We start from the raw sequence: 13,069 nt of genomic DNA on the forward strand, positions 1-13,069 counted from the left end.
GGAAATATACCTCCTTACTTAACTATACCAGCCACCTTTATGAACCAGTCTGTTTTTTGCTGTCCTTGTTTTGTGTGTTAATTTTAAATTGTGTTTTGAAATAGACTGATGGAAATATACAACAGGTCAAATGGTAGAACAACATGGGATGTGGCACAGGGAGCTGCTCCGAGGAGTGAATCAGAGGAAATTAAGTGGTGGTGCTTGTGCCACTCTGGGCCCAAGTTATTGTTTGCCCATTTAGGTATTCAGTGTAAATTCAATTGAATAGCTTTGTGAAGCTCTTGTTATAGAAGAGCTGTACAAGCAAGAGCTGTACAACTTTTAAAGTTGTAACGTTACCTTTTAATTTTTGATATTAGTACCCAACTCCCCAAAATTGCCACTGAGAAAGTAAAAAGAATATTTTTTTCTAGAACAACACAGGTTATAGAAGAGTATTTCAGACACAGCAAACAAGATCTTTAAATATTTGAATGTAGCAACAAGCTTTACAGACTAAACGAAAATGCAACACAGTTCTGAGAAGACTGATGGCAGCTGAATCCACAGGTTCTCCTCCCACTGCAATGATTACATTAATAACTGAGACGCAAGTGGGTTGTGATATATAGCTAAGGAGAACAGAAAAAAAGCCCTGACAGCCAGCCTACCTTCCTGTCATTGTGCAGAGGAACAGTGCTCAACTGCAATCTATTCAAATAAGGTGTACATAAAAATCTATGTGATCCAATGAGTTATTAATCATTTCTTAATCTACATTAAGAAGTTTTACTCCTCCCACGCTTTCATAATACATCAACGCTATCATAAAAGTTGAAGAATACAACTGAAAATAAGAGAGGCCCAGTTAAGCTCTGAGTCCCCTCCTTTAGTGAGAGGACTCGCTAAAGCAGGAGTTGGAAATCTCCAAATATGGCTGTCCTGGGCTCCTCAGTTAGCCATGCCCCCTTCCCCTGGCTCCACCCCCTTTCCCTCAGTCACTGATGGCTTTGTGATTTACTGGGTTTTGTGCACTTTTTCCCCCATTCTAAAAGGTTGAAATACATCTCTGAAGACTTAGTTACTGGCAGTAATAGCGTTAAGCTACAGTATACTGGTATTTTTTAGTATTTTGGGGATATTGAAAGAGGCTCCCCACCTCTGCACTAGAAAGAGTGTTCCCAGATGATTCTGCCACTGCGGCAGTCTAAAAAGAACTGAGCAGGAATCCCAGCCTATAGACATGCACACTGAGAGGGAGTGGGCTTCTCGCCAAAAGCTCAGTGCTAGAATGTTCTGCAGGCACAGAACCCTTATGTCTGAGTCACAGAGACCATGAAAAAGAACGGAGAGTTCACAAATTAGAAACGCACTACAGTAATGTTTCCATTAAATGGCAAGTTCCGTCCTTGGCAAGCAATCTTCGGTAAAAACTTGATCTTAAACAAATATATATGAAGTAGAGCACTCATGTAGGTCTTTAAATAAAATAGGTCTTTAATTTAAATAGTCTGAGGATGACCACCACAAGACTTCAGGAGTGGGTTTTCTGGGGGAGATGAAATCATCCCTCTTCGGTGGAGATGAAGGGGCAGGAAAGCTCTATTATGTGAATGGGGTTCTGCATGCGCAACCCTGAATCCAAACCAATGAATAAATTATGTTTATTTGTTTTTTAAAAAAATTTGTTAAAGAGTACATTCAAACAATACTAAAAGGACAAAATGCTAATAGTGAGAGTAAGTCTTAGGCCATTTTTTCTTATGTAAAAAGCGATGCTTGAGCGCGGCTGTATTTCATTTATTTATATGTGGAATCTCTCTAACTCCACAATTTTTTCCCCAACCTTTTAAAGAGGAGGATAGACCATAGGATTAGGGAGATCCGATGTGAGATAAACATGGTAGAGCCAAATTTTACTGTTACATTATTTGTGCAACGTGGGGATGGATTAAGTGTGCGAACATGGTCCTTCTGCGATCTAGCATCTTGAACAGGCTGGTCTCTGAGGGTTCTTAGGAGGAAATTTATGTTCAATGTAGCATTTGACAAACTGGGGTTTTGGAAAACAGATACACAAATACTTTGTTTTCAAATACTTTGACTTTAGTTTTAGTGTTATTACTGTTTTCCTGTGATTTAAAACAAATCACCTGGAAAATTAGTAATAATAATCGAAATCAAGATGACCAGTTTGATTGTGAAGTTGCTTTACTTAATTTAGCAAAACATAGCAGTCTGATCTACAGAATTTCAATTTCTCCCCAGTCCATAATTGTTCAGAATATATGCCTTGAAAACTCAAGGCAGAATATACGCCTTGAAAACATACATTCAGACTAATCTTATACCCATTGAACTCAGTTGGGCTTACTTCTGATTAGGAAAAGTTCTAAGTAGACATGTATAGGAGTACACTGCCACTGATGCCATATGTGAACTGGAGGCTTGAATGGAAAAATTTAATTCTACTGTTCTCTGTTTTCAGGCTCGGATAGCATTTTTGCAAGGTGAGAGAAAGGGTCAAGAAAACTTGAAGAAAGATTTAGTAAGAAGAATAAAAATGTTAGAATATGCATTAAAACAAGAAAGGTATGTATACCATTTCTCTCAACTGAGAAATTTATATGTACATTTTTATATCAAGTAGATGGAAATTTGGCCACCAATTTGGAAATTTGGTTAGAAAATTCGTTGATTCGTATAAAAGCAATCTACTTAATGTATCTCTGGCAAAGTGTCATTTCTAATTTAGATCCATTCATGTCGCTCTATTGTTGCTTCAAGTGGCTTCTATTGCATCAGCCGTTTTGCCCTCAGTTATTTGTTTGTAGTAAAACCTTTCTAAGAACAACCCACAAACAGCAATAAACTGACTTGGAGTTGCCATCTCCTTTGCACCATTGGAAGCTAAAGCTGGTTCAGAATGTAGCCTGTAAGTCTGTTCCTGGCTTTTTTTAGTCGTTTAGATGCAGTTCAAAGTATTGATTTGAACTTGACAAGATGTCATTTAGGGCCCTGTTTTCCTGATTATAATTCTTCCTATAATATGTTGCCACAGTATGATATATTCAGGGCAGGGGTGAGGAACATAATTGGTCCTGGGGTCTGGATTGCTCTCACCCCCCCGCCTGCCCCAAGAACTATCAGGAGGGCTAGATGATGTCCGGGGCCAAGCCCTTCCACCAAAACCCCATCCCCTCCTGTAAGCTGCATCCTCTGTTGCCATCCAGCCCATTTTTTATTTCTCTCTGCAAAGAGAGGTATGCATCTTGGTGGCCCCTCTGTACAGGGAGAAAGGCACTTGGCCAGCACTTAGAGGAGCAGCTCCTCCAGGCACCAGCCAAGTCATGTGCTAGCTTCACCCTCTGCTCGTCATCTTGATTGGCATGCTGAGTGGAATTGAAAGGATTTAGCCAGTGCCTGGAGAAGTCACTCCTTCAGGTGCCTCAAGGCCATGGATGAGCCTCCTGAGCTGGCTTCACTTCCCCTATTGGGGAAGGGAAGGCGGGAACAAAGCTGACTGAGCTGTGGCTTACTTGCTCTTGTGCACCGTCTCTCCTGCCTGAGGGGCCAGGGCTTTCAGGCGGGGTCTCGCCTGAGGCCCTGCAAGTTGAGTGGGCAAGCCAGGAAGTCAAATTAATCCCAGGCCAGAGATTCCCCATCCCTGGTATAGGGGATAGAGAAGGATTGGCTTTGACCTGAACATGAGATGAATAGTGGCAGATTATGAGTACACTTTGATGCTTTGACCTGTTTTGCATGATAAATGTACCCCTCCGTGACTTATTTAAGTCACAGTGGGTTGTCTTACATATTGGGCGACCTTTGAATATTCAAACTGTGGCTTGTTGTGTCATCCAAACCCAATGAAGGTGGGTTGTTGGTATGGTTAACAAATAACCCACAACGCTAAAACACCCCATGGGTTCTGGGTGGTTTGGTAACTACACCAACCAACCACCCTTGCTGAGTTTGGACAATATGACAAGCCACAATTGCGGCTTTGAATATTCAGAATGGCTGCCTGTACACACCACAGCCTATTGTGGCTTAGCTACGGTGGGCTGCTTAATCTGGCCCTGTATTTAAACTCCCAGAAATGTGACATGCCAATTTGCTCCAGGTACTTATGAAAGGCCCTCTTTTCCTATGATGATCATATTGTGAAGGCTGAAGGCTTAAGAATTTTGTTGTAGATGAAGTGAATCACCACAATCGCAGAACAGAATAGGGATTTAGTAGGAATAAGATTTCTGAAAACTTGTAATTTCTTAGAAAGGAAATCAAAAAGACATTTCAGTATAATTTGGAAGAGTAACATTTTTGACCAAACAAAGGAGAAGGTTTTACAGCAGATGCATGTCAGTTTGAGACTGATAGGAACAATGAGAGTTTATGGGAATTATAAGTTAAAATGCTGGAGAACCAGGATTCATGGATGTAAAGGATACAGTGTTGCTTTGCAGCATTGTTAATGTTAGCATGAATGTAACAACAGCCATCCAGGCATCTGATTAGCATAAAATTATCAGAGATCAGTTAATGATTCTACACCTCCACTCTTTTTAAAGAAAGATGTGAAGTGGTCAGGTTCAAACAATGTCTTGTGTTAAACATCCCAACACAACTCTTTAAAGCTAGTATAACAAATAAAATGGAAGGGTAGCTTTAGCTCAAGTGAAAAAATATCAAAAAATACATTGTGAAATGACTTGTGAATTGATTAGAGTCCCAGTCCACCTACTCCTGTGCATGTATCTCAGAGCTGTGTGCGTAGGAGAGCTGGGTTCTGATTCAGGATTTCAGGACACAACATGTGTTCAGTCATTTAATGATTAAAATTTCCTGGGTTTTTTAGAACTTGACCGACTCCATTGGCACTTATGACCTTTTTTCACGTAGTCATATAATAAAATATAATTTTGCAGGCTGTATGCACAGTCATGTAAGTCTGTTTTGCAAGCCGGAGAAATGAGAAAACGATTTCAATTGTACATTTGTGATTCTTACTTAAAAACACAGAAACCCTAATAACCAGAAATAGCCCAGTTTGCATGATCACCGCAGCTTAAGCAAGCATGACACATGCCCGACACCATTTGCCCGATTACCTGCCCGGGTGTGGCTTGTCACGTCGCCCTAACCCAGGTGCTATTTGAGGGGGAAACAACCCTCAAACAAGCCATACCACCCAGGTTCAGACAACACGATTAGGCAAATGGTGCCTGGCACGTGCCACAGCTTAAACAAGCCACAATGGCTTGTTTAAGCTGTGGTGATTATATGAACCGGGTCAGTGTGGACATGTAGTTAACAGCTTATTAGTTTGTGGTGGGTTGTATCTAAAGCAACACACAAGGATGCTTGTAGAGGTGAATTCTCTCCCAAAAGCCTCTCCTGAGGTAGGAGGCAGCTTGTGGAAGCTCCCCTGACCTGGTGGACAAGCTTTTATTGGGGATGCTTTGAGAAGGATGGGACAAGGATTCCCCCTGTGTAAGTTTCTTTGTATGAACACTGCTTTAGACGCAACCCACTGGAAATTTGTTTTCTTTGCTGATGAATATATTTATGTTTAACTTTTAAGGGCAAAATATCATAAACTAAAATATGGCACAGAACTGAACCAAGGTGACTTGAAAATGCCAACTTTTGAATCAGGTAATCTATTTGTAACTGTTGGATTTAGTTTAAATTCTTCTATTGGCCACATATAAAGAGACGTCTCTTTACAATCTTTGTTAGTAGTGTCCTTGTATACATCAGCAGTTAAAAGGAAAAGTGAATTGAATTCTATACTAGTTTTATTATATGGCTTTCTCTTTATGCAGAGTGATTTTTTTTTTACAATTTATAAATATGGTTTAGTGATAATTCTTGTGCTTCTTTGTAAGGGCACTTGTAACATGAAATGGCTGCTACCGCCATTTGTGTACGCTGGGGTTTTCCCCCTGCCGTGATAGGCTGCGTAAATATTTACGTAGCCTATCACGGTTCACTGCAGGGACGCAAATGATGGCAGCTACGACAGCCGCCATTTGCATCCCTGCAGGGCTGCCCAGTGGCTGGATGTCTGGCTGCGGGCGGGCGGAGCTGGCCAGCAGCTCCACGGCTTGGCCGTGGAGCAGAGCGGGCCAGCCAGGATTCAGGGGGGGAGGCACGGAGCGCCTCCCCCCCCCAGCGAGGATTCCGGGGGGAGGGACAGAGCGCCTCTCCCCACCTGTGGAGCCCGGCAGAGACAGGTAAGCGGGGTTTCGTAGACCCCTAATTGCAGATAGGGAATATTTATGCACATGGAAAGCTTGCATACTGGGATGCAGTTTTAATGTAGCTTCCCATGTATAGCACTTCCATCATGGGGGAGCATTCAAATGTAAATTCCCATGTGTATTCTGAAGTGATACAGTCCAGGACTATCTGTAGCACATGCTTTTTCTGCACTTTTAAATGTATCCTTAGAAATCATACAAGTTGAAAATAGAAATAGTTTCAGGTTCAAGTCTTAGGACACGTGTAAAAACTATAGACTGAAAATTCTAAAAAGTCTGAGGGACCCTACAAGGGCACCACAGATCTTTAAGTCTTTGTTGCCTATCATTGTATCAAGTTTCATTTCAGAACCAAATGAATCATGGAGACAAAAAACAAACTCTGAATAGATTCTTAACGGAGAATTTCCTTCATCAAAATAAAAGGGACAGGACTTAAAATAAATAAGTGATGTCTACTCTTCTGTGTGCTGCATCTTGTACAAGACCAGCAAACTTGTTACTAAAGCATTCTTTGCATTTCAGAAGAAACCAAAGATACAGAGGTTCCTACAGTACCTCATAATAGTCAGTTAACCTGGAAACAAGGCAGACAATTATTAAGACAGTAAGTGCTACTTTAGTATATTGTTTTTTCCTATACCACATGCTTTTGTTCTGAAACCATTTTGTGAGCATGTGTGTTAGCATAAATGCAGTACATAGCAACAAGTAATTTAAATTAAGTCTTTTTCTTTGGGGGAAATGTTACATGGGACCCAACAACCTAAAAACTTGGGAGTATTGTGTGAATTAAGCTGCCAAAAAAGAAGAGGAATGGCATAGGGTTTGGGCAGTCCTTAAACAATTTGGCAATGACATCTATCCCTTAAATGATCATATAATGAATCTTATTTAGAGGGGGGTGCTTTTATGTTTGTGTGTGTGTGTAAGGATAATCTTCTCTTCTTTGTTAGGTACCTTCAAGAAGTAGGTTACACGGACACAATATTGGATGTACGGTCACAGAGGGTAAGGTCTTTACTTGGGCTTTCCAGTTCAGAACCAAATGGCTCAGTGGAGTCAAAAAACTTAGAACAGATTCTTAATGGAGGAGAATCTCCAGCATCAAAACAAAAGGGACAGGACATTAAAAGGTGAGAATATTCTGCATGTTTAATTGCTTATTTCTGATAATGAATGTTACTACAGATACCTAGTCATTCATTCTTCTGAAAGAAATATATTCCATTTTTACGCTTGATATGCATTTGCCATATTGCATCACCAAGAGAGTCCTTTGGACCCATACTTACACCCACATCATTATCAAGCTAATGCTTATCAGAACCATCTTTTCCAGCCTTAGTGCAAATAGTCCTCGGTCAGGGCTGTTTGTAGTTAGTACTAAAAAAAAAGAATGTGATATTCTTTTTCTGGGTCAATAAGAGTTGAATTCTGTAACCTGTATAGTTTATGTAATTTACATATATTTGCCAGTTTTTCATTATTTTATTTTTTTAGTCTTAAGAAAAGGGCAAGGAGCTAAGCAGAGCACTATATCCCTGAGTCTAGACACCTGGATATCCTACTTAGCTTTGCTATGTTTCTCTTACCAGAGAAAGCCAATGTGCTTTTCAAGCCTTAAGCTTCAGATCCAAGATGCTGAAATCTGTGCACAATTTCTGCATTTGTATTCGTGTGAAATCGTACCATAAGTGTATCCTTGGCATTGGTCCATCTGAAGCAGTATGAAGAAGTGTTGTTGATTCTAAATATCTGCTGCTTTCTGTAATATTTGAATTTAAAATGTCTGCAGCCTCACCTCTTTGCAACTAGCTAGCGTGCACTTAGCCATCCCAGTCCTTTTAGTATGAGAAGTTTAGGGCCCCATGTGTATTCCTAGTAAGTTGATGAACATTTTTAAAGTGGACATTTGTAGAAGTAATTATACATTTGTAATGTAGATTAATAAGGCTTAAGCATAATGTAGAAGGGACAGGCAGTGACAGCTAACAGAAGGAAATGCAGAAACTATCACTATCATTGTGAAAACGGTCTATATGAGGGGTGGGAAACCGGTTATAGGTGGGAGACTGAAATTCCCCCCACCAGGCACTCTGCAGGCTGGATGACATCAGTGGGCGCAGCTTCTAGCATCAAGGCCCTCCCCCCCTCCCCCAGCCTGCCTTTCTCCATGCTGCGGTTCCATGCCTCACTCAGCAAGGAGAAAGGGACTCTTGCCAGTGCTGGGAGGAACAGCTGCTCGTCTCAGCACCTGCTGAGTCCCAGATTTCCAGCAGTGTGCATTGTCCCCATGGGAACAGCGAACACAACACAAATGGACTTAGCGAGTGCTGGGAAGGTTCACCACTCCTCCCACTGCTAGCCAAGTCCCCCCACCTGCATCCCGGCTGTTATCTTGATCTCAGATCAGAGATCAGTAGGGATTCCTCCAGAGGGCAGGGGTTGGAGACCAAGCCCCTCCCCCTGGAGGAATTCAAGGAGGCTTTGCAGGCCAAACAGGGAACTTTGAAGGGCCGGAGGTTCCCCTCTCATTTAGCTTGTTCTTATGACAAGCTAAATGAGCAGTGTTATTATTCAGTTGATTTACAAACACTGACTAACCTGTAAATTGCAGATAGCAAATGTTAATGGTTATTTTCGTCCTTTCTTCCAGCTGGCAACTAATAATTTATCAATGCCATGCTTCTACCATATTGTGGAAGAATTAGATATATTGGCTCACTATTAAAGTAGTTTCATGTGTGAGAGTCTTAACTGCATGAAATCTAATGTTTTATAAAAAAGAAAGTTACACCTTTTAACTTCCTGCTTTAACTTACTTTAAATCAGGAAGTGGTTATAGCCAGGACTTTATTTTAAAAAATCCCAGATGCTTGATTCCCTTGGACCTTAAGAATTAGAAATGTGTTAAGTTTTTTCCTGACTTAATGTAACTGAATCTTTTAATTTCTGGAAGGAGCCATAGGTATTTGCTGACACTGTAAGAAATTTTCTTTTGTAGGAACCCTGGTGATGTTCTTGAAACATTTAATTTCTTGGAAAATGCAGATGATAGTGATGAAGAAGAAGAGAGTGACATGATAGAAGATATTGCAGAAGGAAAAGAAAAACACCGGATAAATAAAAAACACAAAGTAATAAAAGTCTTTATTTTATTGCCTTGTTGAACACCCAACAAGTGCAGATAGGTTGTTGGGTGAGAGTATTATTGTGTCATCTTATTGCCACCATCTGGGTATTGCTTGTCCCCTTCAGTCAGTATATAGCCACTAATCCCACAGATCTTTGGCATAGAGTTCTTTGTACCCATTTGAAGAGTTTATGGCTATAACCTCTGAATGCTTGCCTAATTTGAAGCAAAGTAGGCTGAAAATGACCGGAATAAGTACTTGGTATATTGAAATAATTAACATAGGAAGCTGACTTATACCCACCTCACAGAGTTGTGAAGATAGAACGGGTATTGGGGGGGGGGGGAACCATGTGTACTGCCTTGAAATCCTTGTAGGAAAGATGTGATATTTTCCATTCAACCCAGCATCATTCATTTCTCAATTCTGACTAGCCGCAGCTCTCTGGGATCTCAGCAGAGACCTTTCACACCACTTGCTAGCTGATTCTTTTAACTGGAGATCTTGAGGATTGAACTGAGGACCTTCTGCATGCAAAGCATGTGCTTGACTGCAGAACAGTAGTCTCCTCCCCTAATATTGGTGGCAATGTCATGAGAATAATGTAGGGCGGTTGGTGCAAAATATAACATGCATAAAAATAAGTTGTGTTTGAGGTTTTGGTTACATATGACGTTTTTGTAGAGCTCAGTGATCTATCTACTGCATATTATAACTGCCTCCCAGATTCCCTCATTTAGTTGGCTGTCTGGTTCTCTGCTACAATGAGCCACATGTTTATTCAGATAATATTGGGGGGTTGGGGACTAGTGTGTCTCCTTTATATGCACTAAAACAACTCCTTGCAGTTATGTGCTCCATTTAACCCCATATAAATCAGGGATGCATAACCTTTGGGCCCCAAGTGCTGCATCCACTGTCTGCAGGGAGGCCAGGAGCGCTCTCTCTTTCTCTCTCTCTCTCTCTCTCACACGCACACACACACACACACACTCTCCATACACATCTCAGCATGCAGGAATGGGGAGCTTTAACCTCTCCTTACTACCTGCTGAGATCTATAGATTGCTTGGGGGGGGGGGAGTGGAGGTGAAAGCCTCTCCCAACCCCCAATGATCACCACCAAGTTTGTTGTTTCTCTGCTGCCCCTAATAGGAGGAAAATAGCAATCTCAGAAGCCAGGGAACAGCAGCTTTTTCTCTAAGAGGATATGTGGGTGGAGTCATGCAGGCTTTGGGGAGCAGCTGAAGGTTGCTGTGGGGCAGCAGCTTTATAACTCTGTCCCTCAGACTGCCCCCCGCCCCCCTGGGGCCCAGCTTCAAACTGTCTTGACTGGAAAGCTGTAGACTGGTTCAGTCACCTAGTGACTGAAGATGATACTGCAGGCTTCAAACACACGGACACATTTAAGAACATAAAAAGAGCCATGATGGATCAGACCATCTACTCTAGCGTTCTGTTTACACAGTGGCCAACCAGCTGTTGACAAGAAACCCACAACCAGGACATGAGTGCAACAGCTCCCTCCCACCCATGTTCCCAGCAACTAAATGTGTTTTTAAAAACCAAATGACCTGAAGGCACACAATTCTAGGGTCCCCTTAGTATGCATGCCACGTTTCAGGTGTCTTAAGTTTCGATTCTTGGAGCTATGGTGATACAGACAAACATACATCCTCTTTCATTACTATAGGTAATGATGAACTGCAGTGTTCTCATGTAGAAATCCCTCTGTTTTAGATTAACAAAGTTAGTCTGCGTAACTGCCTAATATTTATACAAAAAATATATCAATTGGCACTCCTCGGGATGTGTGTGTATGGGCAGTGGAGGACACAACTAAATAAAATTGTCCTCCTAAGCCATATTGTCCTTAATACTGATTTTGTCATAATCGACTTGTAGATTGGAAATGAAGGGCTAGCTGCTGACCTTACAGATGACCCAGATACAGAAGAAGCCTTGAAAGAATTTGATTTCTTAGTAACAGCAGAAGATGGAGAAGGAGCTGGAGAGGCACGGAGTTCAGGGGATGGGACAGAATGGGGTAAGAGGCTCAAATGAATAATCATGAATTAAAATTTAAAGATAACAAATACATATATGTATGTGTATGTACCAAATATGGATTGGGTTATTTGTGGTAGTCAGATGCTATGGAGATTGGGAAGAAAAAGGAGCAGTAGGTTCCATATTATTTAATTACATTAATCTAAATTACTCAGATTTAAATATGTTCTCTATTTCTGCTTGTATTATTTTCCCTGTGCGCCCAATATCTTAAGCGCTCTAAATGGTGTTCAGAATTTTAGCTTGGTTGGTGATTAACTTTTTAGTTCTTATCATTTATCCTCTGCTTTTCTTCTCCTCTTTAAGCAAATAACATATTTGGCAGTCAATTTGGTGGTGGTATTTTTTAAGCAATTTGTTTTGTATTTTGTTTGTTTGTTTGTTTGTTTGTTTTAAGACAATGTAATATTTATGAAGCAGACGTTAAAAGCAGGTGCATTTACTGTTGATAAAATTGGCAGCCAAATATTCTAAATAGTTTAGTTTTCGCATAGAATATAGTGAATTTTAAAATCATGTGATAATATAAAAATAGTATTTTAGGATGCTATGAAAAACATATTTACCTGGAAGTTCCATAGAAATCAGTGGGACTTGCTTCCAAGCAATATGTTCAGGGTCAAGGTACCAGTGATAGTTCCAAATATGGTATCATAATTGAGAATGAGTATGAATGTATTGTTGTGCAACATAAAGAAAGCTTTGTTGCAAACATTTCACTTTGAATTTCTTGTACCGTTTATTCATTTCCTATTTTGCAAACAGTAAACTTCATTTTCTAAATTGATCACACTTGCCCCAATCTAAGGAACTCCATATGCAACTAAAGTCTGCAGTGCCTGCTGCAGCTCTCATGGAGTGCTGATCACCTGTTCTTCCAGACTGTTTCCTTTTGTGACTGTCTAATAACGATTTGGAACTGTAGAATTCAAAGCGTTGATCACCTGTTAGCAGTATGATTTAAGTTTTGTAAACTGTCCAGAGAGCTTCAGCTATGGAATGGTAAAGAATTGTAATAATTAATAAATAATGATTGTGCTGCTCATGAACCTAGGATATCAGATCTGAGAGTTATCTCTTCTAGAGCTGCACTGTTCTGGCAGTGAGCTCATCTGCATGTCAAAATGCTTCTGTGTGTGGATTGGTTTCTCTCGATTGGAACTGTGAACGCTTACCTTTATAAAGCAGCAGGTGATGAACATTTTTTTTTACTCTTCTAAGTAATGGTATTCATTTTTTGTATTAACCTGCAGCACTTCAAATTGCTACTATCTAAACAGTTCAGAATTTTGAAAGAGAAAGAACAAACACTAACTTCTTGAAGACTGCTGTTTGTAAAATTTCAGAGCCCAGTGTTGACATGTTCCATGTTGTTCTTGAGGACAGTATCCAATGGTGTAATTCCATAAACTCAAATAGCACTGATGGAGCTCCACCATATCTTTCTGTTGTGCAAGTGCTTGTGTGTTAACGCTTGCACAGTTCGTTGTGGAAATGGTTATGCAGTCACTTGCACAGCCGCTTGGGCAATCACACTTGCACAAGCGTAACTTTAGTTGAATTCTCCTCTTGTGCATAGTTCAGAACCTAGTTTCCACTAGTGAAACATCA

The 13,069-nt window shown here is 40.6% G+C and overlaps 1 protein-coding gene across 9 annotated transcripts in view; it reads left to right on the forward strand.

Moving 5' to 3' along the window:
- STRN3 (striatin 3) overlaps positions 1-13,069 on the forward strand; it is a 71,803-nt gene that overhangs the window by 19,417 nt on the left and 39,317 nt on the right. For all 9 annotated transcript variants that reach the window (XM_084844168.1, XM_084844187.1, XM_084844196.1 and 6 more), the window contains 6 exons: positions 2,471-2,574; positions 5,570-5,643; positions 6,777-6,858; positions 7,208-7,387; positions 9,259-9,391; positions 11,294-11,435. In XM_084844168.1, coding sequence (XP_084700294.1) covers positions 2,471-2,574; positions 5,570-5,643; positions 6,777-6,858; positions 7,208-7,387; positions 9,259-9,391; positions 11,294-11,435 — 715 coding nt within the window. The remainder of the gene's footprint in view (positions 1-2,470; positions 2,575-5,569; positions 5,644-6,776; positions 6,859-7,207; positions 7,388-9,258; positions 9,392-11,293; positions 11,436-13,069) is intronic.

The sequence above is a fragment of the Heloderma suspectum genome, chromosome 1 (genome assembly GCF_057233095.1).
Source record: "Heloderma suspectum isolate Gila_16-S chromosome 1, 16-S_ref, whole genome shotgun sequence".
Classification (NCBI taxonomy): Eukaryota; Metazoa; Chordata; class Lepidosauria; order Squamata; family Helodermatidae; genus Heloderma; species Heloderma suspectum.